Genomic DNA, 26,967 nt, shown 5'->3' on the forward strand with positions numbered 1-26,967 from the left:
CGCGGCGGCGGCGGGAGGCGGCCCCGGGGCCGCGGGGACCGCTGACGGGGCGGCGGGAGGCGGCGGGGCCGGGCCATGGGGGACCGAGCCGTCCGCAGCCGCCGGAGCCCGGAACCCAGCCGGAGCCGGAGCGGCGCCCCCTGCTGAGCCCCGAGCGCCGGGTGAGAGGACGGCGCGCGGCCCCCAGCCCAGGGTCCCGAGATTCCAGACCCAGTCCCGCGAGGGGCACCCCGAGTGCGGCCCCAAGATCCCAGCCCAGGACCCGGTGAGGCGCTGGCGGCCAAACCCTGGCCTGGCTTTACCCCCACCCCCGTCCATCCCTCGGCTCCCCTCCGGAGCTCCTGTGCCTGCCCGCAGCCAGCCTTCCTCATTGTCCTCGCTCGCCCTGGCCTCGTGGCGCAGGGAGGCGCTCCGTTCACATTTCCCCTTTGCCTGCGTCCCCCGCCCCACATTCACTGCCCCCATCCACGGCCCTGCCCCCCACACCCAAGTTCCACACCCACCGGGTGTTGGCAGCCTCCCCCATCCTGGGGTGCCACGTGTTCAAGCCACTCCGGCTACCAGCCCCGCCCAAACGCACCCCTCAGTCTGGCCGCTGGCTTGTCCCAGAGCCCCTGGCCCTGAGGGAGGGGCGGAATGTTTGCACGTGGGTCTGGGTGTGAGCTGGCCGGGAACCTTTATGTATGACTGTAAGTCCAGGAGCAGGGGATTTCTTTGTATGTGACTCTGTGTAACTGTCACCCTGGTGTGTCTCTGACTGGGTGTGTAGTTTTCTGTGTGTCTCTGAGTGTGGGTGACTGTAGCTGGGGCCAGGGGTGCCCAGTGTGATTCTTTGTATGTGACTCTGTGTAACTGTCACCCTGGTGTGTCTCTGACTGGGTATGTAGTTTTCTGTGTGTCTCTGAGTGTGGGTGGCTGTAGCTGGGGCCAGGGGTGCCCAGTGTGATTCTTTGTGAGTGAGACTTGCCTTGCTCCCTAAAGCACTGACAGAAGTGCCCAGAAGTGGTTGCTGCTCTGTCGGAACCACACTGGAGCCATCGCCCAGGCCAGACCCCTGCTTGCCACTCTGAGTGCTGTCTCCAGGGCCCAGGTGTCTCCCTTCTTGGAATCAGAACCAGCAGTGCCTGGCAGGCCTCAGAGTGTTCCAACCAGCCCCACCCTACGTTTTGATCTGTTGAGAAGAGATCCCATAAACATCTTGCCCATATTTGGGCTGCCCTGGGCCACCCGGGTGCTCAGGTCAGGGCCACTTCCCAGCCTGGTCCCAGGTGGCCTAGCCTTCTTGCCCCTGAGACTTCCCTGATGAAACCACTTCCGATCTGAAAGGACTAAATGAAGTTGTAAGTATAAAGTGTTCCTACACAGTAGTATCAGTTGATGGTCCCTCTTCCCCAAACCAGGAATCCTTTGTTGAGAATGTTGCCCTGTGGCATGTCTGTTCTCTGGGGCACAGGTACACATATAGATATGTGGGTAAACGTGTTTCCATGTTTAGGAATGAGCCACTGTGATCAGAGTTCACGTGTTCGTGTACATGTTCCTTGGGAATACATGGTGGAGTGTTTGTGGTCTTGTAGTAAGGGTATGTACCTGAGTGTGAGGGTGTGTGAGGCTGTATTTGTGTGTGTGTGAGAGAGGATGATGAATGTAAGTGTATGTGCTTCAGTACTTAGGTGGGTCTGAAGGTGTGTGAGTACTGAATTGCCAGAGACTGTGTGTGCCTACTTGTGGATAGAATGTGAGTACATGAATATGGGGGGCATGAGCAGGTAAGTGTGAGGCTGTGGGTCCATGAGTGTGAGCAGCTGAGCAGGAGGTGGATGGGTAGCCTTGCACATCCTGCCCTAACCTGCAGGGTCTGTTTCTTTCCTGCCTCTGCTTAGGCCGGCAGCCGGATGCCTGGGCCCATTGGGCCAGCCGGTGGCTGCCTGCGGGATGAGCAGGCTGCTGGGGGGGACGCTGGAGCGCGTCTGCAAGGCTGTGCTCCTGCTCTGCCTGCTGCACTTTCTCGTGGCCGTCATCCTCTACTTTGATGTCTACGCGCAGCACCTGGCCTTCTTCAGCCGCTTCAGTGCCCGTGGCCCTGTCCATGCCCTCCACCCTGCTGCCAGCAGCAGCACCAACTGCTCTCGGCCCAACGCCACTGCCCCCAGCTCCGGGCTCCCCGAGGCCCCCAGTGCCCGGCCTGGCCCCACGGCTCCCATCCTGCCACCTTGTCCTGACTCACCGCCTGGTCTTGGTGAGCATACAGGGTGGGGCCTGGTATAGGGGTGGGAAGAGGGTCTCACCAGTTTGACTTGGGGAATGGAGTCTTGAGCCTTGGGGAGTGCTAAGGGTCCAGGGCAGTTGTAAGAGGGCTGTTCCTGGGGATTCCCTTGCCCACCTCCAGGCTGGGGGAGGGGCTGATCTCCCTGTATTCTGGCTAAGGCCCTGATTTCTGCACCATCCTGTCTGCAGTGGGTCGACTGTTGATTGAGTTCACTTCACCCATGCCCTTGGAGCGAGTGCAGAGGGAGAACCCAGGCGTGCTCCTGGGTGGCCGCTACACACCACCCGACTGCACCCCAGCCCAGACTGTAGCAGTCATCATCCCCTTTCGACACCGGGAGCAGCATCTACGCTACTGGCTCCACTATCTGCACCCCATCCTAAGGCGGCAGCGGCTGCGCTACAGCATCTACGTCATCAACCAGGTGTGCTGTCTGTGGCTCAGCTGGACACTGGCCACCAGGGAACCTGTGTGTACCTGTGGGTGTGCCTTTGTTGGTGAGAGGCGTAGGGGCCCATGTACCTGTTGGTGCATTTGTGGGGTTAGGGACATTTGTGGGTGCACGTCTGCCTGTGGTACGCCCATATGTGATGGGCATGTGGGGCATATGTGTGTCCTTGTGCACACAGGAAGGTTTACGAGTGTGTAAAGAGGTACGTGTCCATGTAATGTACATGAGCACCAGCAGGCATGTGCATGGCCTCAGAAAGTAGTGAGTCCCACTGTCTACTATCGACAGGCCCCACTACATGGTGGAGGTCTGGGGTATGCTGGCTATGAGGGGTTGTGAAGGGCACCAAGGAGAGGGAGAGTTAGACTCTGACAGAGGGATAGAACCTGCAGAGCCCTTAGGGGCTTATGTAGCCCACAGCTAAGACCAGGAGACTCAGTTCAGCATCTAAGTCCTACCAGGGGCCTGGCTACTGGGTCCCAGAAAGGATGTGACACAGGCCCTCCCTGCCCACAGAGGCTCCTGACTTGGATGTGGATTCTTGTAGACTCCAGTAAGCTGATGAGTGGTTGGAGTTGGAGCAGGGGGCCATGGGAGCACAGACAGGTCTGGTCTAGCCCTGGAGAAGAGATGGATAAGATGAGACTTGGGATGAATAGGCATCTGTTGCTGGAGGGACTGGAGGAGGCATATGTTTTAGGCAGAGGGACCTGGAGGACTCAGGGTCTAGAGGGACAGCTGCCCTATGTGTTCAGGAACTGTCGGCTGAGGGCTGGGGTTCAACATGTGGGGTGGGTAGCAAAGACGAGGCTGGAGGAGCTGGCAGAGGCCAAATCAAGAAGGATCTTGGGAGGCATGTCAAGCATTTGGGTTCCAGCCTGAAGGCGGTGGGTCACCATTGTTTTATGAGGGAGGAAATGCATTATGCTTGCTTTTAGCAATTGCTTTGATTGCATGTGGGGAATGGGATGAGGGAGAGACAACAGGCAGGGTGACCAGCTGGGAAGAGGCTGTGATGTCTAGGAAGGAGATGATGAAAGTGCTTGTCAGTAGGGCAGTAGCGGTGGGGATGAGAGGAAAGATGTTATGCAAATTGTAGAAAGTGAGGAGAGATGTCAAGCATCATGAGGGTCTCGGTCTTGGATGTTTGCTGTGGGAATGGCTGCACTTCTGAGTGAGATGAGGAACACAGGAGCTGGGGCAGGTCTCGGAGATATCTGGCTCTGAATTCATGTGATAAGTTTGAGTGCCTCTGGGAGATATAGGAGAAAGTGTTTAGTAGGCAAAGAAATGACCTAGGAGTGAGGTCTGAGCTGGAGAGAGAGATCTGGGAGCCCCCAGTATGTAGTGGTCCCTGAAACCAGCCATGTCGGAACATGCCCAGGGAGCATGGGGCGTGAGAGGAGGAAAGGCAGAGGAAGGAAGCTCAGAGAAAGTCAGCAATGAAGGGGGTAAGTGGAGAAAGAGAGGCCACCATAGGAGGCTGAGTAGATTGGCCAGAAAGGTCGGGTTCAAGAAAGCATGCTGTCCTGGAAGCCCAGGAAAAGAGTAAGGAAGGAAGCCATGGCAGCTGTGTGAGTGCTGCCGGGGGAGTAAGGAGGGATGTGGACAAGAAGCGTCCAATGGATTTAGCAACAAGGTGGGCCCAGTGAGAGCCATTTCAGGGGCATGGTGGGGGCGGGAGCAGATTGCAGTGGGTTGAAGAAGGAATCGGATTTGAAGAAATGGAAATAGCCAATTGAAGACAACTCTTAAAAAATCTCTGCTAAGAAGGGAAGGCAAAAGGTAGGGTGGTGGCTAGAGGGAGGTTTTTTGTCAGATGGGGAAGAACTGAGCACATTTATGAACTGTGTGAGAAACTCAGGGCTCCTGGCTGGTGAGCAAGGTCAGAAAGGGTGCTGGTGAGCCAGGGGAAGTGGACAATCCTTCCAGGGGCTGGTGGGAGAGAAGGTGCAGGAGAGGAAGGGAGGAAAGCTGGCAGGCCTGGGCAGCTCAGGGTTTCAGAGGGCAGCAGCTTTCACCGCCCAGGCTCAGGCATGCTGGTATAGAAAAGCGACAGCCATGCCTCTTCTCACTTCAGAAGGGCTCTGCCCTCCAAGACCCTCTCTCCGGGAGCCTTGTGCTCAGGGCTGCATGGCCAGAATCCCTGCCTCAAGACCTGCCACTGCAGCCCCATTTCTCAGGGAACCCAGGCTCCTTGTGTTGGGACTGCCAGTAGGCCTGTGTTGATCTTTTTATGTGGGAGATAAGTGACTTACCTAGTCCTTTCTTGGTGTCAGAGGCTGCCCAGGGAGTTGGTCATCGATCCAAATGAGCCAGAGAGGGAAGGTGCCTGAGCTTGGTGCCCTCAGTCCGCACTGCTCCTGCATCTTAGGCATTGTTCATGTGGGGCTCTCGTTGGTCATCTCACTACGTGACTATGCTCGGTGGGGTCAGGGACCAAGGCTGCATATCTCTAGGATCCCCACTGCCAGGCCTGGCACAAAGGAGAGTGCCACAGGGCATGAATGAATGAGAGCTCATTGGAGATTGACATAAATGAAGCACATAGCGAGGAATGAATAATTATGCTGGGGCGGGGGCTGGAGATTTTCTAGGGAAGGCTTTTTTTTTTTTTTTTTGATACTGTGTTTTAGGTGAAAGTTTGCACAGCAAATTAGTTTCCTCTTTAATAGTTTTTATACAAATTGTTCAAATTGTTCTGTGCCATTGGTTACGATTTTTACAATGTGTTAGCATTCTCATTGTTCCCATTCTGTCTGTTTTGTTTCCATTGATCTGGCTTCCCTTCTCCTCCTTGCCTTCTCATCTTTGCTTTTGGATAAATGTTAACCTTTGGTCTCATATAGTTAATTGTTTAAGGGACCACATTACTCACCAGTGATACTGTTTACTTTATAGGCCAATCTATTATTTGGCTGAAAGGTGACCTGCAGAAATAACTTCAATTCCAAGTTCAAAGGGCATCTTAGGGGATAGTCTCGGGGGTTCTTTAGCCTCTATTGGTCCAGTAGGTCTGGCCTTTTTTAGGAATTTGAGTTTTGTTCTGCATTTTTCTCCCATAGTATGCAGGACCTTCTGTTGTGTCCCTGGTCAGAATGGTCGGTAATTGTAGCTGGTCACCATCTAGTTCTTCTGGTCTCAGGTTAGAAGAGGCTGTGGTTCATGTGGGCTAATTTGTTTTTTGAGCCTTTGATTTCCTTCATTTTCTTTTACTCCATATGAGTAGAGACCACTAGGTGTACCTTAGATGGCTGCTCAAAAGCTTTTAAGACCTCAGACACTACTCACCAAAATAGGATGTGGAGCATTATCTTTGTGAACTATTTTATGCCACTTGACTAAATTGTCCCCCAAGACTATGGTCCCAAGCCTTTTGATCCAGTAAACCAACCACGTGAGTTTTTTGGCTGTCTAGGAAGCCTCCATAACAGTGCCCCCTGTGTAGTTTGCTGTGTATGTGGATATATACACAGTACACACAAACGTGTATGTACACATGCCTACAGATACACCTTTACATGCACGTGCATTTGCTTGCATTTGCCTTCCCATACACATGTATGCATCCATATTTACCTAGGTAAACCACACAGATGTTTTTTGATTGTTTATACTGTTGTTGCAGAATTGTGTATGTTGCAGCATTTATCGAAATTGTTCCTTGTGTACTTCTTAGTGTCTTTATTTACCTTGGTCAGGTTGTGGGAACTTCACCCATATTTGGGATTGCCTTTCCCATCACCAAAAGTAACCAAAAAAAAAAACAAAAAACCCATTGGCGTCAAGTCAATTCTGACTCATAGTGACCCTACTGGACAGAGTAGAACTGCCCCATAGAGTTTCCAATGACTGCCTGGTGGATTCGAACTGCCAGCCCTTTGGTTAGCAGCCATAGCACTTAGCCACTAAGCCACCAGGGTTTCCACCAAAAGTAACAAGTGTCTACTATCTGGAAAGTGATTCTGCCTTCTTCTCCCTCCCATCCCTGGTAACCATCAAATAACTGTGAAAATTGCTTATATGTCTATTCTTGACTTTTTATAACAGTGGGACCATAAAATGTTTGTTTTTTTGTGATTGACTTATTTCACTCAGCGTAATGTTCTCCAGATTCGTCCATGTTATGTTTCACAGACTCCTCATTATCCTTTATGGGTGCATAGTATTCTGTTGTATGTACCACAATTTGTTTATCTATTCATCTGTTGATGGGTACTTAGATTGTTTCCATCTTATTGCTATCGTGAATGATACCGCAGTGAATGTAGGTGTGTTGTTGTTAGGTGCCGTCGAATCGGTTCCAACTCACTGCGACTCTGTGCACAACAGAACGAAACACTGCCCAGTCCAAATGTAGGTGTGTGTACGTCTATTCATGTCACTGCTCTTACATCTCTAGGATATATGCCTCGGATTGAGATTTGCTGGATCATAAGGAATTTCTATTTCTAGCTTTTTGAGGAAATGCCATATTGTTTTCCATAGTAGTTGTACCATTTTACAATTCCACCAGCAATGTATAAGAGTTCCCGTCCCCTCACAACCTCACCAGTATTTGGTGTTCTCTGTTTTTTTGATCATTGCCATTTTGTAGGAATGAGATGGTATCTCATTGTAGTTTTGATTCACATCTCTCTGATGACAAATGATCTCGCTCATCTTTTCATGTATTTGTTGGCCTCCAGAATGTCCTCTTTGGTGAAGTGTCTGTTCATGTCCTTTGCCCATTTTTTGATTGGATTATGTCTTTTTGTTGAGTTGTTGAAGTTTTCTATGTATTTTAGAGATTAGACCCTTATCTGATACATTGTTGCCAAAGATTTTTCCCCAGCCTATAGGTTTTCTTTTTACTCACTTGGTGAAGTCTTTAGATGAGCATAAGTGTTTAATTTTTAGGAGGTTGCAATTATTTCATTTACCTTCCTTCATTCATACATTTTCAGTTTTCTCTGATAGGCTATTTGTGCCAAAAATTAGGTCCCCTAGTTTTGACCCTGTGTTATCTTCCGGGAATTTTATAGTTTTAGCTTTAACATTTAGGTCTTTGACCCGTTTTTGACTTAGTTTTTGTGCATGGTGTGAGGTATGGATCCTGATTCATTTGTCTGCATATGGATATCCAGTTTTGCCAGCATCATTTGTTAAAGAGACTGTTTCTTCTCCATTGAATGGACTTTGACCCTTTGTCGAAGATCAGCTGCCCGTAGATGGATGGATTTACTTCTGGGTTCTCAATTCTATCCCATTGGTCCATGTGTATGTCACTGAACCAATACCAGGCTGTTTTGATTACCACCCCTGTATAGTCAGTTTTGAGATCAGGAAGTATGAGGCCTCTTACTGTGTTCTTCTTCTTCAATATTTCTGTAGCTGTTCAGGGTCTCTTTCCTTTCCATTTAAAGTTGGAGATTAGTTTTTCCATTTCATTAAAGAATATTGTTGGGATTTAGAATGGGATTGCATTGCATCTATAGATTGTTTTTGGCAGTATTGACATTTTCACAATATTAAGTCTTCCAGCCTATGAGCATGGAATGTTTTTCTGTTTATGTATATCAATTTTAGTTTCTTGCAGTAGTGTTTTATAGTTGTTGTTGTATAAGTCTTTTTTATGTCCCTGGTCAGGTTTATTCCTAGGTATTTTATCCTTTTGGGGGCTGTTGTAAATAGTATTGTTTTCTTGACTTCCTTTTCAGAGTCCTTCTTGTTAGTGTAGAGGAACCCAACTGATTTTTTTGCGTTGATCTTATACCCTACCACTTTGCTGAATCCTTCTATTAGTTCCAGTAATTTTCTTGAGGAGTCTTTGGGATTTTCACTGTATAGGATCATGTCATCTGTGAATAAGGATAGCTTTACTTCTCCTTTCCAATTTGGATACACTTTATTTCCCTTTCTTGCTTTATTGCTCTAGTTAGGACTTCCAATATAATATTGAATAAGAGTGGTGATAAAGGACGTCCTTGTCTCATTCCTGTTCTCAAGGGGAATGCTCTCAGTCTTTCTCCATTGAGAATAATGTTGGCTGTTGGTTTTGAATGTATGCCCTTAATTATGTTAAGGAATTTTCCTCTATTCCTATTTTGCTGAGAGTTTTTATCAGGAAAGCCTGTTGGATTTTATCAGATGCCTTTTCTGTGTCAATTGAGATGATCATGTGATTCTTTTCCTTTGTTTTGCTTATGTGGTGAATTACATTGATTGATTTTCTGATGTTGAACTGCCCTTGCATCCCTGGTACGAACCCCACTGGATCATGATTTTTTTTTTTTTTTTTTTGATATGCTGTTGAATTCTGTTAGCTAGAATCTTGTTGAGAATGTTTGTGTCTATATTCATGAGGTATATTAGTCTGTAAATTTCTTTTTTAATGTTGTCTTTGCCTGGCTTTGGTATCGGGGTTATGCTGGCTTCATAAAATGAATCAAGGAGTATTCCTCCCTTTTCTATGCTCTGGAATAGTTTGCATAGAATTGGTGTCAGCTCTTCTCTGAATGTTTGGTAGAATTCTCCGGTGAAGCTGTCTGGGCTGGGGCCTTTTTTGTTGTTGGGAGCTTTTTTAAATGACATCTTCAATTTCTTCTTTTGTTATGAGTCTGTTCAAATTTTCTACCTCTATTTGTGTTAGTTTAGGTAGGTAGTGTTTCTAGAAATTTGTCCATTTCTTCTAGGTTATCAAATTTGTTGGAGTACAGTTTTTCATAATATTCTGTTATGATTCTTTTTATCTCATTTGGCTCTGTTGTAATATCACCCATCTAATTTCTTATTTTGGTTATTTGCATCTTCTTATTTTTTTCTTTTGTCAATTTGGCCAGTGGTTTGTCAATTTTATTGATCCTCTCAAATAGCCAATTTCTTGTCTTATTGATTCTATTGTTTCTCTGTTTCATTTATCTCTGCTCAGATCTTATTTATTGTTTCATTTCTTCTGGTGACCATGGACTTCTTTTGCTACGCCTTTTCTATTTGTTTGAGTTGTAGGGTTAAGCTATTGATTTTGGCCCTTCTTCCTCTTGCATTAGTTTTTCATTCAAAAATTTATACATAAATTGTTTTGTGACATTGGTTGCAATCACAACAATGTGTCAGCACTCTCCCTATTTCCCTTTATACCCTCGGATCCTGTTCATTCGTCTTATTTTCCTGCTTTCTTGTCTTTGCTTTTGGGCAGGTGTTGCTCATTTGGTCTTACATACCTGATTGAACTAAGAAACATGTTCCTCATAGGCCTGTCCAGTCTTTGGTTGAAAAATGAACTTCAGGAGTAGCTTCCGTTCTGAGTTAATAGGGTGTCTGGGGTCTGTAGTCTCAGGCTCGTCCAGTCTCTGTCAGACCAGTAAGTCTGGTCTTTTGTGAATTTGAATTTTGTTCTACAATTTTCTTCCGTCTGCCTGGGACCCTCTATTGTAATCCATGTCAGAACAGTCAGTGGTGGTAGCCAGGCACCATCTAGTTCTTCTGGCCTTAGGCTGGTGAAGGCTATGGTTCATGTGGTCCTTTCTTCTTTTTTGATGTGTGCATTTAATACTATAAATTCTTCTCTGAGCAGTGCTTTTGCTATGTCCCAAAGGTTTTCCTGTTTTTTTTTTTTTTTTTTAATATTTATTGTGCTTTAAGTGAAAGTCCCAAAGGTTTTCATATGTTGTATGTCATTCTCATTTGATTCTAAGAAATTTTAATTTCATTTTTAATTTCTTCTATTGCCCAGTAGTGTTGAAGTAAGGTGTTATTCAGTTTCCATGTATTTAATTTTTCCCTGTTCTTGCTGTTACTGATTTCTAGTTTTATAGTGTTATGATCACAGAAGATGCTTTGTATTATTTCAGTGTTTTTGAATTTATTAAGACTTGATTTGTGACCTAAAATATGATCTTTTCTGGAGAATGATCCATGTGCGTTGGAGAAGAATGTGTACTGTGCTGCTGTGGGGTGGTATGTTCCGTATATGTCTACGAGGTCAAGTTGGTTGAGGGAAGCCTTTCTAGACATGAGTTTGACAAGCAGAGAAGGAAAGTATGCCAGACAGGAGGAACTGCTATCACCAAAGGCCTGGAGACAAGAAAAAGTCTGTTGTTTTCTGGGACCACTGAAGAATGTACTGTGGCTGGCCTTTAGGGTTTAGAGGGCCGTGGCCACAGAGGAGGCTGGAGCAGGTGATGAAGGCCTTCCAAGGCCAGGTCCAGGTTTAGGAGCCGGACTTGATCCTGAGAATCCAGGGGAGCCATGTAGACAGAGAGGGAGAGGCTAGGCCCCCAGGGGGCCAATAGGGAGGGTGGTCACAGGTCCCCACTCAAGAGGGGCCCAGAGCTGACCTGTCCCCTCCCCACACCCCAGCATGGTGAGGACACCTTCAACCGGGCCAAGCTGCTCAATGTGGGCTTCCTAGAGGCATTGAAGGAAGACGCCTCTTATGACTGCTTCATCTTCAGCGACGTGGACCTGGTCCCCATGGATGACCGCAACCTGTACCGCTGTGGCGACCAGCCTCGCCACTTCGCCATTGCTATGGACAAATTTGGCTTCCGGTGAGGGCTCTGTTCTTAACTGGACTTGGACCTTCCCACTCCCACCTCCCCAGCTATCCTCACCAAACCCAGGCGTTCATTCCCATCCCCAGGGCCTCCCTTTGCTTCCTGGTGCTCCCTGTTGAACATTCCCTAGTCATACCATCTGTGGTCCTCTTGGAATCCCCTGGGGACACACACTTACACCTGCCTTTCATGCCATAGGCTGCCCTATGCTGGCTACTTTGGAGGTGTGTCAGGCCTGAGTAAAGCCCAGTTTTTGAGAATCAATGGCTTCCCCAACGAGTACTGGGGCTGGGGTGGTGAAGATGACGACATCTTCAACCGGTGAGTAGGGGCAGGGTGGAGAGTAGACTGGTTGTGTGAAGGGGTCAGGTGCAGACTGGGTGGGGCTCCTTGCCCTTCCTGGTGCCTGCTCCAGTCCATCTGTCCCCGTCCCCAGGATCTCCCTGACTGGGATGAAGATCTCGCGCCCAGACATCCGAATAGGCCGCTACCGCATGATCAAGCACGACCGGGACAAGCATAATGAACCCAACCCTCAGAGGTGACCCCCCAGCCCCCCTAGCCCCTTATCCCCTAGAGGTGACCTCCCAGTATCTCCAACTCTTGACCCCAAGTACCCCCAATCCCTGACTCCCTAGAGATAGCCTCCCAGCATCCCTGACCTTAGAGGTGACCTCCCAGCACGCCTGACCCCCAGTGCCACTGACATCTGAGAGGTGATCCTGATCCCCAGATGTGACCCCCCAACACCTCTAACCCTTAACTCCTAGAAGTGACATCTGGTACCCCTGATCCCTGTTCTCAGTGGGAACCCCCATCTCAGCCTGAGTCCCAGATATTTCTTGCCCCTGGTTCCTTGAGGTGACTGACTATTTAAAGGCAGGGCTCACATTGTCCCTGAGAAGACTGCATTCCCATCAGTGCCCTCACAGAACTCACTTGTGCACCTTGCATGAACCCTTCTTATAGCAGCCCTTCCAGAAGTAGCTTGAATGAGAGCGGGCACTGGGCGTACCTCCTGGACCTAGGGACATTGACAAAGGTTGCCCAAACAGCATGGGGTGGGGAGTGGAAAGACAGTGGTGACCCCGTGATTGGAGGAAGTGGCTCCATCGCTGAGGATGTAACAGATTTGGTGCCTAGTCCCAGGCTGGGATAAGTGCCCAAAAGGTGTGTGAAGTGTTGACAAGGGCTTCCTGACGCTGCTCTGTGCCTGTTGAGTGCCAAGCCTTGTAGAGAGGGAGCAGTCATACCTAATCCCCACTGTCCTTCATGAGGTTCATTCAAGGGAGGAAGAGGCACAGTTACAGAACAAGGTCATCAGGGCAGGGTGCCATCCTGGCAGAAGAGGGAGTAGTGGTGGGAGGTGATGGTAAACTGGAGTTTGAAAAGTGTCACTCATTCAACCAATATTTGTCACACACTTTATGCATGGTGCTCATAGTGGTGGCCAGTTTGGTAACAGAAATAGTATTGTAAGAATCTGGAGTATGAATGGTATATGCCAAGACTATTAAACTGTTTGGTTTTAAGATCTCTGAAGATAAAAGGCTGTGGCAGGAGGGGAGGGTCAGAGCTGGGTGTTAAGGGTCTTGCATTCCAGGATGCAAGTTTGACTTTTATCCCGGGGGTAATGGGAAGCGATGAAAGGATCGAATTTGTGTTTAGAAGGATTGCTCTTTGAACTTGAGGAAGGCAAAGATCTGGGCTAGCCACTGGTGAGCAGGAAAGGAAGCAGACTAGGCCTGAAGGGAAACAATGGGGTGCTGGGGGCATGCTGGGTAAGGACCCGGGGGGCTGCTGTGCCCCCAACTTAAACAGTAGGGTTTCTCTGCTCTCAGCTCAGGGTGTAGGAGTGGGGGAGGTGGTTTGCAGCACTGATGTAGGGTTGGTATTTGCCAGAAGCATGAGGCACACGGGAACTCAGGGAGCTGAAGAAAATGCAGTTCAGATGAAAACCATGGTGAGCAGGGAAGGCATGACAGACTGGGAGGAGAGGGGCTTCGGGGTATCTCAGGGAGGGTGCGCAGTATTGGGATAGCTCAGGAGAAGGATTCAAGCTGAGCATAAAAGGATACAGTGGATCCAAGCAGTTGGGATGAGGGTGGGCGTGGAGCTCTCTAGAAGCACATGTCAGGAGCCTGGGTCCTGTTTCAAGAGTAGCAAGTCTGGATGCTATCATCAATTAGTAATGCCTGCCTTGGGTGTGGAAATGGCAAGACAGCCTTCAATTTCTGACTTGAACTCTCTGAATGGCTCCATCCACCTGGGTGCTTTTGCCTCCTATCTAAGAGTTCTGGATTCTTCTTTCCTTCTCCCTACTTGTCCAGTGCATCGGCAAGTCCTGTTGGTGCCACCGCCGAAACATCTGAGCTCACCCACTGTTTCCTTAACTACCTTGGCCCTAGTCTAACCTCTGTGATCTTGCCTGGACTACTACTACAATGGCCCCTTAACTGGTTTTCTAGCTTCCCCCTTGCCCTTCTATACTCCCTGCCAGACAGCCCTTGCTCCCAACCGAGTTAAAGCTTCTAACTAGGTTAAAAATCCCTCAGTGTCTTCTTCTCACTCACAGAATAAAATATGAGCTGCTTTTTTTAACTCTGACTTACGGAGCCCTGCCCTTACAGGCTATAATGTCCAAGCTCATCTTGTTGTGTTTTTCCCCTTGGTCCATTAAACTCTAGCTACACTGAGCCCCTCAGCTGTGCAAAATCTCATTCCTCATTTAGGGTCTTTGAATGTGCTCTGCCTGGAATCTCTTCCCCTGGCTCTAAACTTGGCGTCACATGCTCACCCGTTCCAAAGCAGCCATCTTGGTACTCCCAGTCATATCTCTCAGTTGTTTCTGCATATGCATAGTGCTTAGCACTCAGTGTTTCCTTGTTTGTTACCTGTCTGCCCTAGTGAAGTAGACTTGCTGTGAGAGGAAGTTCTTGCCTCTCTGTCCATGGCTTTCTCTGGTGCTGAGAGCAGATCCTGGCACATAGGGAATGCTCAGTGAAAAGATGGTGAAGGAATGACAAAGATCAGGAAATGAGAAGATAGTATGGGGTTGGGGAGTAAAGATGATGCATCCAGTATAGGACATGTTGCATTTGGGGTCCCTATGGGATGCCCCACATTTGGGTCTAAGGCTTAGAAGGAAGGTCTATGAGAAATGTGTGACGTTATCACAATTCTGTTTGCTAGAATTAATGATTGAAGAGGGTGAGATCTCCATTTTGAGGGCAGATGCTAGAACAAAGGGCCCAGGCAGGTGGAGAGAGGAAGGTGTGGCAAGGTGAACCGAGTCACCCCTGGAATGACTTGAGCCTTTGCCCCAGAATTTCCATGTTGAGTTCAGTGGTTAGCTGTGTCCGCACACTAGCCCTGACTTGATCCACTTCCATCATATCTAGGTTTACCAAGATTCAAAACACGAAGCTGACCATGAAGCGGGATGGCATTGGATCAGTGCGGTACCAGGTCTTGGAGGTGTCTCGGCAACCACTCTTCACCAATATCACAGTGGACATTGGCCGGCCCCCATCATGGCCCCCTCGGGGCTGACAGCAATGGACAGAGGCTCCCAGTACCGAGAACTGCCTGCCAGAGGACTGACCTATAGCCTGGCTGGTGGCTGAGAGGGCAGCTGGGGGAGCTCCCAGGACTGAGACTGTGGGCCCTGTTTTCTGAAGGGCTTCAGCAGGCTCCCCAGCTGTACCTGGAAGTTTCAGAACCCACTTTGGGGGCTTCCAGCCTGGGCTGACCCCTCAAGTGTGGCCCTCGCTGGAGTCAACCCTCTTTCCTGCCCCTCCCTCCCAGCCCAGTCCCCCTCACTGTCAGGGTCGGGCCAGCCCCTGCACTGCCTCGTTGAGTGGCCTGGGCTAGGTCACTCCACCTCTCTGTGCCTCAGTTTCCCCCCCCTTGAGTCCCCCTAGGGCCTGGAAAGGTGGGAGGTTTGTCTAGGGGGCAGTGTCTCACTTCCAGGGGGAATCCTCAGTCTTGGGGATCTCCCATGCTTCCAGGGGAGGGGAAACCTTTTACATTCAACATTGTAGGGGGCAAACTTTGGTGTGCTCCCTGCTGGGGAGCAGTCCCAGGAGGGGACCAGAGGGGATGCTGTGTCACTACCTGGGATCTTGGGATCGGGCTGTTGCATGGGGGGCGGGTGGGGTTTGGATCAGTCAGTCTGGTTCCCGCCTCCCTGTCTCAGAGGAGGCAGTAGCCCCAGGGCCGGCTCTTGTTTGTACATTGCACAGAAACTTGTGTGGGTGCTTTAGTAAAAAACGTGAATGGAGCAGCCCCCTTGTCTGCTTTGAGATGGGGATCTGGGTTCCTGAACCCAGTTATCCTGGGTATATTACTGCGAGGAGCAATAATGGTCCAACGTACAGTTGCTGCCCGGGTGCCCCACACCGCTCTAGACTGCCGTGGGCCACAGAGGAAGGGTTTACATGGCCGCTGTCTGTGGGCGGTCAAGGCAACCAAGTCATAAACTCAGTGAACCCAGATATTTTGATTCTTGCACCTGCCTGGAAGCCCATTTCGCCCCGAGGCCGAGAGGTGTCCTAGGGTGAGCCCGAGATGCTTGGGGTGAGGGCCCTGTTGATGGTTCGGACTTCCAGTACCACCCACACCCGTGGAGGGTCCGGACTTCCCGCGAGCCGGCACCGCCCTCCCAGCCTGGAACGTGCATAGGCGGGGCCTCTGGGGGCGGGGCCTGCAGTTGCCGGGCGGTTTCCCCGGCGACAGTGGCACGGAAGGGGCGGGGCTGGGGTCCTGGCTTCCCTGCCCGGGGGCCGTGGCCGGGAACGGCGGCCCCCGAGAGGCCGGCGGAAGCTGGACGAGAGAAGAGAGAGCGCCGGAGCCTGGGGGTTCTGGATGCGGTAATTACGGCCGTGAGCATTGGTGGCAGAGCAAGGGCGGTGCTTGAGAGGCGCCGGCGGGTACCGTCGGTGGGGGCGTGGCCCGTGAGGTCAGGGGGCGGAGCCTGGTGGGGCGAGGCCCGGACCCTGTGCGGCCGGCGTCTCCCAGCGATCCAGCGCCCTGACCTGCCGTCGCGTAGGTCGCAGCGTGGGGCCGCGCGTCTGGGCGCTGCGGTGCGGGCAGGCCATGTCCCAGGACTCCCTGTCGCTGTGGCAGCTAGTGGAGGAGCATGTTCCGCTCCCGGAGCGGTCCGAAGTGAAGAGGATCCTAGGGGAAGCAGTGGTGGACCTCAGCCTGGAGCTGCGGGCGGAGGTGGGGAGTGGGGAGTGGGAAGATGGGGCAACGCCCCACACCTGCCCCACGACCCGGGTGTCTTCCGCACCTCTTCTGGTCCCTATCCCTGCCGGGTAACTCTTTAGTCCTTGTCGGGTCTAACTGCCCCCCATCCACCCTTGCCGTTTGACACCCACCACCCATGCCCTTTCCAGTCACCTTCCCAGGCACAAGATATCCTAGTTCTTCTTGCAGGTGGCCATGTTGTGGGAACTGCTCCAAGAGGCTCGGTCCCCCCAAACCTCTGGTTCCTGTACCACCTCTGACCTCTGCTCCCTTCTGGCACCACCACCCCTTCTAAGGGACCTCGTGCGTCAGGAACTCCGGCAGCTGCTCCACAGCCTCCGCCACAAGGCCATCTGTGAGGGCAGGTGGGAGCCTTAGACTTCAGGCTGGGCCCCTGCCCTTGACAAGGAGTCAGGGTGGCCTTCCTCTGTGGTCTCCTGGAAGGAGCTCCTCCGCCTCCTTCATGTGTACTTTCTGCAGGGACCAGAACCAGGCTTGGGCTCAGTATAGCCCCAGGGTCGTGCGCTTTGCCTTGGAGGAGCCCAGATGTGATTCTCCAGAGCAGGAGATACTTGGAATGAGAGTTGGTGAATCCAGGTAAAGTGGTGGTAGGAGAGGAAGAATCCATTCCTTCTTGGCAAAGGACCCCAGCCAACTGATGGTTCCCATCTCACTCCATGGAGCAGCTTCTAGTATTGGGTTGGCCACTTTTATAGCCTCCTGTGGTAGGGTTCAGCACCTGAGAGCTGTAGAATCCCAGAGAAGACAGCTGCCCAGCCTGTGGACAGACAAGGCTCCCAGAAAAAGTAACTGGTTTGATATGGGTCTTGGATATGAGAAATAGTTTCCCAGGAAAGTAACTGATTTTATCTGAATCTTAAAGTATGAAAGAGAGAAGAGCTTTGCAGGAAGAGAGAGCATTTTATGCAAAGACGGGTAGGAGGAAATAAGACCTGTCCAGATGGCAGTTCTTCCTAAGGCCTGGAGAGCAGGAGCAGGGCTGGGCTGGAGAGGCAGAGAGAGTTGAGGGGAAAGGGTGGCAAATGTTATTTACAGCCTGAGGCCTGAATGAGAGAAATGTATCTGAGCTTGTAGCAGTAAGAAGCGGGTGACGGTAACTTCTTATTTCTAATTCTCACACAATCTTCCCTGGTAGATGATGTCTGCATTTTGCAGATGAGGAAACCATAGCTCAGAAAGGATAAGTGATTTCCCCAAGTTCACACACAGTGTAGGGTAGCAGAGCCCATTTCAAACCCAGGCTGGAGAATTGCTAGTTTTTGCTCAATATTATGTTGCCTTTGTTAGAAAAGAGGCAAAATTGTCTAGGGGAAGTAGTGTTTGTGTCCTGAAGACCTGGCGTGAGGCCACACAGGGAGAGTGATGTTGACTTCATCTGTCAGCAGCAGCCACAGAGACCTCAGCATCATCAGGGACCAACTGAACGTGTCTGACATCGACCAGGTTGCCAGGCACCTGCGGTGAGGCCCCTATCCCCTAAGTGTGTATTTGTGTGGGTTCAGACAGGGAGGATGGGGCTGGGGATGGGGCTGGGGATGGTTCTTGAAGCACTTGGACCGTGAGAGAGAAGGGAGGAAGCATCCTGGTGGGAGTCAGGTAAGTAAGGCCGAAAGGTGCAAAGAGCATGTGGCTGTGCGGCCAGTCAGTGAGGCTGGTACTAGAAAGTATCCAGCTATGGATGCTAGCAGAGACCATGATCCTAGAATTTTTATTTTGATACAGTAGGGAGTCACAGAGGGTTTTAAGCAGGGGAAGAAGGGCTGTGGTGTAGGGGGAGAATGAAGGCAGGGAGAGTCTGAGTCTCAGTGCGATAGTGTAGAAAGGATGGGGCCTGCCGGTGTGGGGGCTGTGAGGTGGGTGAGGAGAGAACCCATCTGCACAGGAAGAGGCTGGTGGGGGCCAGACAGCTGGGCAGCACCCAGGCAGCCGAGGACCATGTGGGCTGAGAAAGGAGGGGCTTTGAGGCAGCCCTGATGAGGCTGGAGGGAGGGGGTGTGGGGCAAGCTCTTCTGCTCAGCTGAGACACCACCCTGTGACTGGCCACCCGACTCCCTCATGCCCCAGGGGCCTCCTGGAGGATGAGTGTCGCACCTTGGAGAGGGAGATCTCCATCCTTCAGGTGAGTTGCAGCTTGGGCTTTTCCCCCAAGAACTTTCTGCTATGCAGAGAATACACGCCTCTCACGTGGTTGTATGAGACCCAGGTACGCGTGTGTCTGTGTACCTGTATGTGTGTAAAAGTTGTGTAAGCGCCATGTCCATTTCTCTTGTGCACTTCTCGTGTGTGTATGTGTGTGTGTGTGGTTGAAGCCCAGGATTCTGGTTGAGTCCCTAAGTCCAGGGTCAACAGTTTTAGATTAACTTGCTGGATTTGCTCTAGGCCTTGCCTCCTCCTCTTAGCTGAGTCTGGGTACAGGCCTAGCCCCAGCCTCATCAAGCTCAGCTTTTCAGTGGGGCTCGCATTCCTCATGGGGGACTACCTTCATGATGGTTGGACTTCCTGGGCTGGTTCCCCAGGGCTGCCCTTGTGGCCTGGACCCTGCTCTAGGGACCTTGCCTCTGTATCCTGCCCTATTCCACTCCTGCCTTAGGATGGGGCACTGACCCTGCTCTGCCTGCAGGGCTGCCTGGAAGAGGAGTACACACAGGCTTCCCAGCCCCCCAAGGCAGCCCTAGAGCCCACCCTGGCAGGTGAGGCCCCGAGCAGGCCCCTGAGTGTCCCCACCCCACATTTGTGCACGTCCTAGAAGAGCTGGGCACTGGTGTCTCAGATGTGCCTCTTCCGCCAGAACTACAGGAACAGAAAAAGGTCATGGAACGGGACCTGAAGGCCCCCCTGGGGTCCTCCTCCGTCTCCCCCAGCCACAGGTAAACCAAAGCAGGTGGATGGCCAGGCAAGGTGGGCTGAGTATTGGGCCAGCCTCTCACAGCTACTCCTTCCTATCCAGGCAGCGGCTGTTGGACCGGCCCCTCCCCCTGGGCACACAGGCAATGAAGCCCTCCATTCAAGGCCCCAGACCCTTTCCTTCCCTCTGTGGGGCTGCTGGAGTTTTGGCTGGGCCTCTCCAGTGCCGCCTGCCTACACCTCCTTCAGAGTGCCGCCCCCGACCTAGAGGCCTGGCTGCCACCTGCCGCTGGGGACGGCAGCTCCGATGTAGCACCAGGGAAGGGCCAGCTCCCACTGTAGTGTCCAGTGTGGCACCCCAGGCCCCCACCTGAAGGGCTGGTCACAAAGTAGGCTTCTGCTAGAACTCGCGTCATCTGCTTCTGCTGCCTCTCAGCCTCCAGCTTCAGATCTAGTCTTGGATGGGCCCTGGCCATGACCTCTTGGCTGGCTGGCTAGCCCTTCCCCGCCCCCTCACCAGGGCCCTTGCATCTGGGGCTGAGGAGCAAGGAGTCTGTCCCAGCCATCAGAGCTTTTGGCTTTTTTCCCCGCAGCATCCCACAAGGCCCTGGCAGGCAGAGGTCCCATCCCAGCCCTGACTTTTGTCCCCCTGGGAGGCCCAGACAAAGCACAGCGGCAGCTCAGAGACAGGAATAAAAATTTCATTAAAATCTATGGACTTTAAAATCCTAGTGGTGCACGGATGGGCAGGGGTGGGCGGCGCACCGTTATTGCTACAGAGGATTAGAGGCAGCTTGGCCAGGACTGTCATTGCACAGAGGGGCACAGAGGATGGACAAACGGACACTGAAGGGGTTGGGAAAAGGAACTCTGGCTTCATGGAGGGGTGGGGGGCACGCGGGCTGGGGCCATTTGGCATGTGAACAGGGCAGCACGGTTTAGGAAGACTAGGCTTTTAGCCTGGTGGAGGGAGGGCAAGGGGGGTCGTGCAGGGTCCCCTTCCCCAGTGCTCTGGGCTCAAACTTCCTGCTGGGCAGCCCTCCCCCGCCCCCCAGCCCTGAAACAAGTGCTTTGGGCAGGCTGCTAGGTCACAGGCTTCTACTGGCTGGGCCCGACAGCCAGGGCTGGAATGAGGGGCAGAGACCCTGGAGCAGCCGAGTGAGGTGCAGGCAGGCCTGGAAGACAGACTGGGCCCTGGGCTGGGGGCAAGGAGGTGGCAACCACAGATAATACAATATTTAGAAAAATAACTACACAAATAGGGCTGGGTGACACCGCTTGACAAGTAACACTGCACAGCTCCTCAGTCCCTTGCCCACCCCCTTTAGAAAGACCCAAATTTGCCTTGGCAAAGACTGGGGTCTGCTCTGAGGGCAGGAACACTGCTCAGGAGGCTGGAGGCCCAAGGAGGGGGCATGTGGGGGTCCACCAGAACCTCAGCTCAGGGCAGAGTAGGGGGGCATCAGAGGCCAAGTAAAGCCCAGCAGGGGAGGCCTTTGAGGACCTGGCCTGAGACCCCTTCAAAGTGCTTTGGGCCCCCCAGCACCCTTCCTGTCAGCCCCCACCCCTGCTGCCATGTTGGCCATCCAAGGGATCTGTAAACACTGGGGACACGAGCACGAGTGGCCGTGCTAGCAGTGGTGGCCAAGGTGACAGCAGCCACCCTGCACAGGATGTGGCAGGGGCAGGCGGGCAACACTGTCCAATGCCCACCCAGTTTCTGTGGTGGGAGCATGGGATGGGCGTGGGGCACTCTCCTGACAGCTGTGCTCATATCCGGGAGTCCTGGAGGCGGCTGGAGCCGTTGGTACCCACAATGGGGATTTGGGCCTTGTCTGGGTGCAGTGGCTGGACCTCAAGCCCATCTTCTGGGGAGGGAGCTATGGTGGGGGCATAACGCCCAGTCCGGTGCTCCAGGAGGGCGGGGCCCCAATCTCTGCTTGGCTTTGTGGCATTTTTCAAACGCTGTGTGAAAAGCAGGTAGGTGTAGGGGGTCAGGCTAGTTAGAAGGGAGCCCTTAACCTCCATCCGCCCTCCCCCTCCTCTCCTCCCCTCCCCTTATCCAGCCTGTTCCCCCACCCCCTTACCTGGAGGAGGGTGTCCCCATCTGTGCGGCAGAGCTGGAACAGGGCATAGAGTGGGATGCAAAGGACAGAGGACAGAGCCATGAGGAAGCCGATGGCCACAGCCCAGCCTGGATACTGGTAGTGGTTGTAGGTGATTGGTTGGTACTGGATCACCGTGAAGATGAGAATGAACTGTGGGGTGGGGGGAGGGGTATGGGGGAAATGGGAGGGGAGTGAGGCCCACCCAGAGCCGCACCCAGCCCTCAAGCCATCCCTCCTGTCAGCCGTGCCCCGCCTCCCCCACTTTCTCTCCAGTTTCACCAACTAGAAAGAGGCGTTTTGGTAGGGCAGGGGCAGAAGCAGCAGGCATCACCGGGGTCCAGAGGACTGTGTTCAGGGTAGCTGGGGAATAGCCCAAGAACAACTGAGCTGCTGTCAACTTTGCAAGTCAGTCAGTTCTATTCAAAGATTTCAGCTATGTCCAGCAATTTCGACCCTCTTGTCATTTATTCTGGAGAATCTTCCTCCATATCTCCCTCTGTCAAACCCTATGCCAGTGCCACCTCTTTCAAGAAGCCTCTTTGGATTTCCCCCATCTTCCTTCTCTGAAGGGCCTCTCAAGGGCATTTTTCATCTGCTTCCCTTAGAATTACTTTGTTTAATGTTTCCTGTGGAGCCCTGGTGGGACAGTGTTTAAGATTTCGGCTGCTAACCAAAAGGTAAGGCAGTTCAAATCCACCAACCGCTCCTTGGAAACCCTATGGGGCAGTTCCTATAGGGTCGCTATGAGTCGAAAGAGACTCGATGACAATGAGTTTCATTTTGGTTTATGTTGCCCATGGAGTCCCTGGGTGGTGCAAATAGTTACTGCGCTCAGCTGCTCACCAAAAGATTGGAAGTTTGAATCCACCCAGGCAGCTCAGAAGAAAGGCCTAATCCACTTCTGAAACATCAGCCGCCGAAAACCCCATGGAGCACAGTTCTACTCTCACATACGTGGGGTTGCCATGAGCTGGAATCAACTCAACAGCAACTGGAAGAAAAAGCTTCCCATAGACTGGGAGCTCCTTGGACTGTATCAGCTTGGGGTCTCCATATCCCAGTACAGCGCCTGGGACACAGATAGCCTGGGAGGGTACAGAAGCTAGAAATGGTGAGGGTCAGGCTGGAGCTGCACTAGGGAGCTGCTTTGGAAAGAAATGAGCAACATGGGAAGAAATAAAGTCTGCAGCCATATCAACAGGAGGAGCTAAAGAAAACAGAAGGATGGGCAGGTGGCACACAGGTCACCCAGTGGGACTGGGGGAGTACGAGGGCAGGGGGATCCTCCCAAGCCTGCGCCTGTATCCTGGAGCTCAGGCCCCTCTGGCCTCACCAGTGACTGAGTTCTAGAAGACCAGACTCACATTCAACTCAGGGGATCCCTCCTGGGACCCACATAGTGGAAGCTTAGAACACATTTCCGGAATGTAACTGGATCCTGATTTAGGTGTGAACAAACCCCTTTTTCCCTTAGTTGAGCTGACAGAAGGGTGGAGTTTGTGAAAAGAGCTTTTCAGAAACAGAAGGAAGCAAAGCACCTCCCTCCCACAAATAAAACAGCCCAGAAACAGGTATGGCCACAGCGTCTGGAGTCCTCAGTACCTCTAGGGTGGCTTCCTGGACACACAGGGCATTCCCCACTTTGCCTCAGTCTCTCAGCCGGAACTTGATCGAGGCTGCCCGTGAAGACCCTTTTTAAGCCTAGCTGCTTGCCTGCCTTGGCAGGACCCTCAGGCCTCTCCCCATGGCTGCAGCCCACGCTGAGTGTGGGAGCCGAGACCCCCTCAGGGCAGGCTCCAGGCCTTAGCCACAGGCCTCTGAGGGCACGGGCACTTGGTGGTGCCGTGGCCTTCGTCGGTCTTCTGCCACTTACAGGAGACTTCCGCTCCCCCTGTTTCAAAGCTGGGCCAGTGGCCAGAGCTGGTGCCTGTGCCAGGCTCAGGGAACATCCCACCCCCCATGTGGTGGAGGTCTCAGCCCTCCAGGGGCCTTCTATTTAGAAACATGAGCCAAAGTAGAAGACCAGTGTTGAGCTCCCTGCAGTCCAGAGGAGTCGGGCACGGCAGGAGCGCCACTCTGGGCACTGTCCCCCCAGCTGTGCTGACCCCTCTGACTTTTGATTGAGGCATGACCATTGCACTATCAACTCCTGCTCCCCCACCCCGCCAACCCTGCCTGGCACATAAAGGAGCAAAATCAGATTGTTTTTAGCCAATGGACAATTCCTTCTTCCAGTAGAACTGTATCTAGCATAGCACCGGCACAGCATGCAAGCGCCCAATTGGACTACCTACTTCAGACCTCTTAGTAATAGCTCTCTGATTAGCTGTGCAACCTTGGGCCAATTACTTAACATCTCTGTGCCTCAGTTTCCTCATCTGTAAATTGAGGATTACAGTTATAGCTTGGAGAGTTGTATTAAATGGGTTAACGTATGAACAGTGTACAGAAAATCACTAGTCCAGAGTGAGTGCTCGATAAGTCTTAGCTGTTGTCATCAAAATTCACTTCCTTTCATGGTATGAATTCCCTCCACGAATCCAGCTCCCTGATAGGAGTTTCCTAAACACACATGAAACCAAACACATTGCCATCAAGTTGATTCCAACTCACAGGGACCCTATAGGACAGAGTAGAACTGCCCCATAGGGCTTCCAAGGCTGTAATCTTTATGGGAGCAGACTGCTGCATCTTTCTCCTACAGAGTAGCTGGTGGGTTGAAACCCCTGACCCCTTGGTTGGCAGCCCAACCGAGCAGTTTGGGTTTTAGAAGTTTCCCAACTGCCGGGAACTCCTCCTCCCCCGACAAGCCAGCACACTGTACTGCCTGGAAGGCTTAAAAAGTTTTCCTTGGTCCTTGGTTGCTTCTGGAACACTCAACATTCACACCACAAATCCTGAGCGCCTCTTCTATGAAGGATCTGAGGAGCTCAGCAGGGCAGACCGAGGCTGACACCAATATCAAAAATGATTCCTGAGGCCCCTCTGGGGATCCCAGGCAGGACGCCAAGAAGAGCCTGAGGGAGCGGGACAGTCTCAGCTGCTGCCAGCCTGCTTTCCCCAACCTGAGGCCAGAGCCTGAGGAGTTCTGAGTCTTCCACACATTTACCTGACTCTGCCCAGCCTCCCTTAGCCTCTCAGTGGCCAGAGTTGTGGGTGCAGAGCCCCCGTGGGGAGCTCTGGTCAGAGGGATGGGTTCCTGCCCTCCCTCCGCTGGCTCCCAGGGAAGGACACGTGGCTAAGGGGCTGCAAGGGAAGGGAGGGGCCGCTGAGGCGCTTACAAAGATGATAGCCGGTGAGACAAAGCGCCAGCAGATCTGGAAGAAGAATGGGGGTGGGAATCCCAGCATCATCTGGATGTCCTGGAAGTAGTTGCGGTGTCCTGCAGAGAGGGGAGTCAGTGACAGAGTAGGCAGGCCGGGGACTGGGACAGCGGAGGCCACAGAGACTGGGTACTTACCGTAGATGTACATGATAGACACACACATGATGCAGGAGATGACCACCAAGGAGAAGCTGGCTGCGTAGTTGTCCATCAGCAGAAGCCAGTAGATGCCTGCCTGTGGGCCAGCGGGCAGCTGAGCTGGAGCTCCTGCATCAGAGGCTCCCCCACCCACCATTCCCTGACTCCCTGGTACCTCTGGTCTAGCCTTTCGCTCGGTTCCTACCTGACTGGTAAGGGGGATGCCCAGCAGGAAGCCAGCCACAGCCACGCCCAAGGTCACGTAGGTCTTTTTCTGCAGGATCCACTCATTCCCCACCTCATCCACAATGGCCGTGACCAGTGTCTCTAGGAGGCAGAACTGCAGGATACAGCCGTCAGAGCAGGGGCTCAGCTTCTGCCCCTGCTTCCTCCCTCCCTGAGCTGCTGGCCCACATCCCACACCTCGTACCTGAGTGCCCAGCCCCAGTAAGATGAGCATGAAGAAGAAGAGCAGGGACCAGAGGGGGGAGATGGGCAGCAGTGTGAGGGCCTCAGGGTAAGCCACAAACGCCAGGCCGGGGCCGTGGTCTGCCACACGAGACACATCCACACCCAAGTGGTTGGCCATGAAGCCAAGGATGGAGAAGATGACGAAGCCAGCATAGACACTGGTGGCGCAGTTGGTGATGCTGATGATGACACTGTCCCTGATGGGGAGAACAGAGTTGCTGCCCTCCCTTGACTTGGACCAAGAGAACACTTGGAGACAGGGAAAGTTCTAGAACAAAGGTGTCCCCACCCCCTTTTTCTGGTGTGTTCTGGGCCTTTCTAAGTGAGCCTGAGGCTCTTGAGTCTTCAAAGACCTCTGGGGTCTCATTGTCCCTGTCCCACTTCTCTTTCCTGCCAAAGCTTCTCTCTCCATTCTCCAGTGACTCAGTCTAGACCCAGCATTCCCAGAACTTCAAGGCATGAGTGGAAAGGGGGGGCCCTGGTGGGCCACGAGGCTGTACTGGAGCCTGGTGGGTCTGGGGAGCTGGTGTCTGGCAGTGGCCAAGGCAAGGAATGGGGCAGTCATAGGGCTGGCATGGAGAGCCTTACCGGTAACAGTTGTTGTGGAACTTGTTGTAGGAAGCCATGGTGATGAGCCCTCCCCAGGCACAGCCCAGTGAATAGAAGATCTGGGAGGCAGCATCCCCCCACACCTGCAGGAGAGATGGGTGGCCAGGAGCTGTGGTCAGAGGCTGACACCTCCCTGGCTCCTCCCTGTCCCCTTTTAGGCCCCCTCCGTATCCCACCTTAGCCTCCAGGATCTTGTCCCATTGTGGGGTCAAGTAGTACATGATGCCTGTGAAGGCTCCTTCCAGGGTCACGCCACGGATGAACAGGATAGTCAGCACCACATAGGGGAATGTGGCCGTGAAGTACACCACCTGGGTACAAGACGGGTGCCTTGACTTCTCTGGGCTCTTTCCCACCCTGGGCACCACCTCCCTGGCCCCCTTTACCACCACCCTCCCCACAATCCAGTTAGGGGAGGCAGGATCTTTCTGGTGGGCACAGACCCTGCAGGGGAGGGGTACTTGCTTTCCCTGAAGACTTGACCCCTCGGATGAGGCAGAGGAAGACAACCACCCAGGAGACACCGAGGCAGCCGAGGAGGGGCAAGCGCACCTCCCCAAAGTTCCCGATGTCGTCTGACAGCTTTAGCACGTAGAGCCTGGGGAGGGGAAGACTGTCATTGAGGGCCAGCCCCCACAACCCCGTAATAGATTCCCAAGGCCCAGGGCCCAGCCCGGCAGCTCCCTCCTTTCTTTATGAGGTTTCAGCAGCCAGCTGGCGTGAGATGGGTCCCATGACAGGGCCCCAGCTGCCCCAGCCACCTCTGTCTGCTGCATTCCCTGGGGAGCCTGATACAAATCTGCTGCTCTGCAGGCTCCCAGCCATTCTTAAGGGCTTCTGGGGCCACACCCGACCTGGACCAGCTTCCTCAGCCCCTGGGGTGAAGAAGTCTCCCTTCCCCTGCTCGAGCTCACTGCCAGTCTCTTGCCTGTGATGCCATCTTC

At 52.6% G+C, this 26,967-nt stretch overlaps 3 protein-coding genes across 14 annotated transcripts in view; 2 read left to right on the forward strand and 1 right to left on the reverse strand.

Moving 5' to 3' along the window:
• The first annotated feature begins 86 nt into the window (after nucleotides 1-86).
• On the forward strand, nucleotides 87-15,542 carry B4GALT2 (beta-1,4-galactosyltransferase 2). 4 transcript variants are annotated; one of them, XM_010595293.2, is made up of 7 exons: nucleotides 87-161; nucleotides 1,884-2,239; nucleotides 2,458-2,693; nucleotides 11,061-11,251; nucleotides 11,456-11,578; nucleotides 11,694-11,798; nucleotides 14,659-15,542. In XM_010595293.2, the coding sequence occupies exons 2-7, from the start codon at nucleotides 1,936-1,938 to the stop codon at nucleotides 14,807-14,809; spliced, it is 1,110 nt and encodes a 369-aa protein (XP_010593595.1). In that variant the 5' UTR covers nucleotides 87-161; nucleotides 1,884-1,935; the 3' UTR covers nucleotides 14,810-15,542. The 4 variants fall into 4 exon arrangements, with proteins under 4 accessions (XP_010593595.1, XP_010593596.1, XP_064137928.1 ...); XM_010595294.3 differs by having other exon boundaries at nucleotides 135-265; XM_064281858.1 differs by having other exon boundaries at nucleotides 146-265; nucleotides 2,047-2,239.
• A 462-nt stretch (nucleotides 15,543-16,004) lies between these two features.
• Nucleotides 16,005-20,084, forward strand: CCDC24 (coiled-coil domain containing 24). 8 transcript variants are annotated; one of them, XM_064281866.1, is made up of 9 exons: nucleotides 16,005-16,128; nucleotides 16,308-16,480; nucleotides 16,697-16,872; nucleotides 16,988-17,104; nucleotides 17,911-17,988; nucleotides 18,593-18,647; nucleotides 19,119-19,218; nucleotides 19,299-19,395; nucleotides 19,476-20,084. In XM_064281866.1, the coding sequence occupies exons 2-9, from the start codon at nucleotides 16,355-16,357 to the stop codon at nucleotides 19,744-19,746; spliced, it is 1,020 nt and encodes a 339-aa protein (XP_064137936.1). In that variant the 5' UTR covers nucleotides 16,005-16,128; nucleotides 16,308-16,354; the 3' UTR covers nucleotides 19,747-20,084. The 8 variants fall into 8 exon arrangements, with proteins under 8 accessions (XP_064137936.1, XP_064137935.1, XP_064137930.1 ...); XM_064281865.1 differs by having other exon boundaries at nucleotides 19,325-19,395; nucleotides 19,476-19,749; XM_064281860.1 differs by having other exon boundaries at nucleotides 16,007-16,128; nucleotides 19,317-19,395.
• SLC6A9 (solute carrier family 6 member 9) overlaps nucleotides 20,053-26,967 on the reverse strand; it is a 36,817-nt gene continuing 29,902 nt past the window's right edge. The window contains exons 6-14 of one of the 2 annotated variants that reach the window (XM_064281857.1): nucleotides 26,576-26,621; nucleotides 26,200-26,334; nucleotides 26,003-26,106; nucleotides 25,374-25,611; nucleotides 25,149-25,283; nucleotides 24,941-25,040; nucleotides 24,762-24,862; nucleotides 21,460-21,630; nucleotides 20,053-21,337 (exon numbers count right to left, since the gene is read on the reverse strand). In XM_064281857.1, coding sequence (XP_064137927.1) covers nucleotides 21,143-21,337; nucleotides 21,460-21,630; nucleotides 24,762-24,862; nucleotides 24,941-25,040; nucleotides 25,149-25,283; nucleotides 25,374-25,611; nucleotides 26,003-26,106; nucleotides 26,200-26,334; nucleotides 26,576-26,621 — 1,225 coding nt within the window. In that variant the 3' untranslated portion in view covers nucleotides 20,053-21,142. Of the gene's footprint in view, nucleotides 21,338-21,459; nucleotides 21,631-24,761; nucleotides 24,863-24,940; nucleotides 25,041-25,148; nucleotides 25,284-25,373; nucleotides 25,612-26,002; nucleotides 26,107-26,199; nucleotides 26,335-26,488; nucleotides 26,622-26,967 lie in introns of both variants that reach the window. The other variant, XM_064281856.1, reaches the window with a different exon arrangement.

The sequence above is a fragment of the Loxodonta africana genome, chromosome 3 (genome assembly GCF_030014295.1).
Source record: "Loxodonta africana isolate mLoxAfr1 chromosome 3, mLoxAfr1.hap2, whole genome shotgun sequence".
NCBI lineage: Eukaryota > Metazoa > Chordata > Mammalia > Proboscidea > Elephantidae > Loxodonta > Loxodonta africana.

Coding starts and splice junctions, on each gene's coding strand:
- B4GALT2 (XM_010595293.2), top strand. CDS start 1,936: ATGAGCAGGCTGCTGGGGGGGACGCTGGAGCGCGTCTGCAAGGCTGTG. Junction 11,252..11,455: donor ATGGACAAATTTGGCTTCCG/GTGAGGGCTCTG, acceptor TTCATGCCATAG/GCTGCCCTATGCTGGCTACT. Junction 11,799..14,658: donor AATGAACCCAACCCTCAGAG/GTGACCCCCCAG, acceptor CATCATATCTAG/GTTTACCAAGATTCAAAACA.
- CCDC24 (XM_064281866.1), top strand. CDS start 16,355: ATGTCCCAGGACTCCCTGTCGCTGTGGCAGCTAGTGGAGGAGCATGTT. Junction 16,873..16,987: donor AAGGCCATCTGTGAGGGCAG/GTGGGAGCCTTA, acceptor TACTTTCTGCAG/GGACCAGAACCAGGCTTGGG. Junction 18,648..19,118: donor GGGAGATCTCCATCCTTCAG/GTGAGTTGCAGC, acceptor CTCCTGCCTTAG/GATGGGGCACTGACCCTGCT.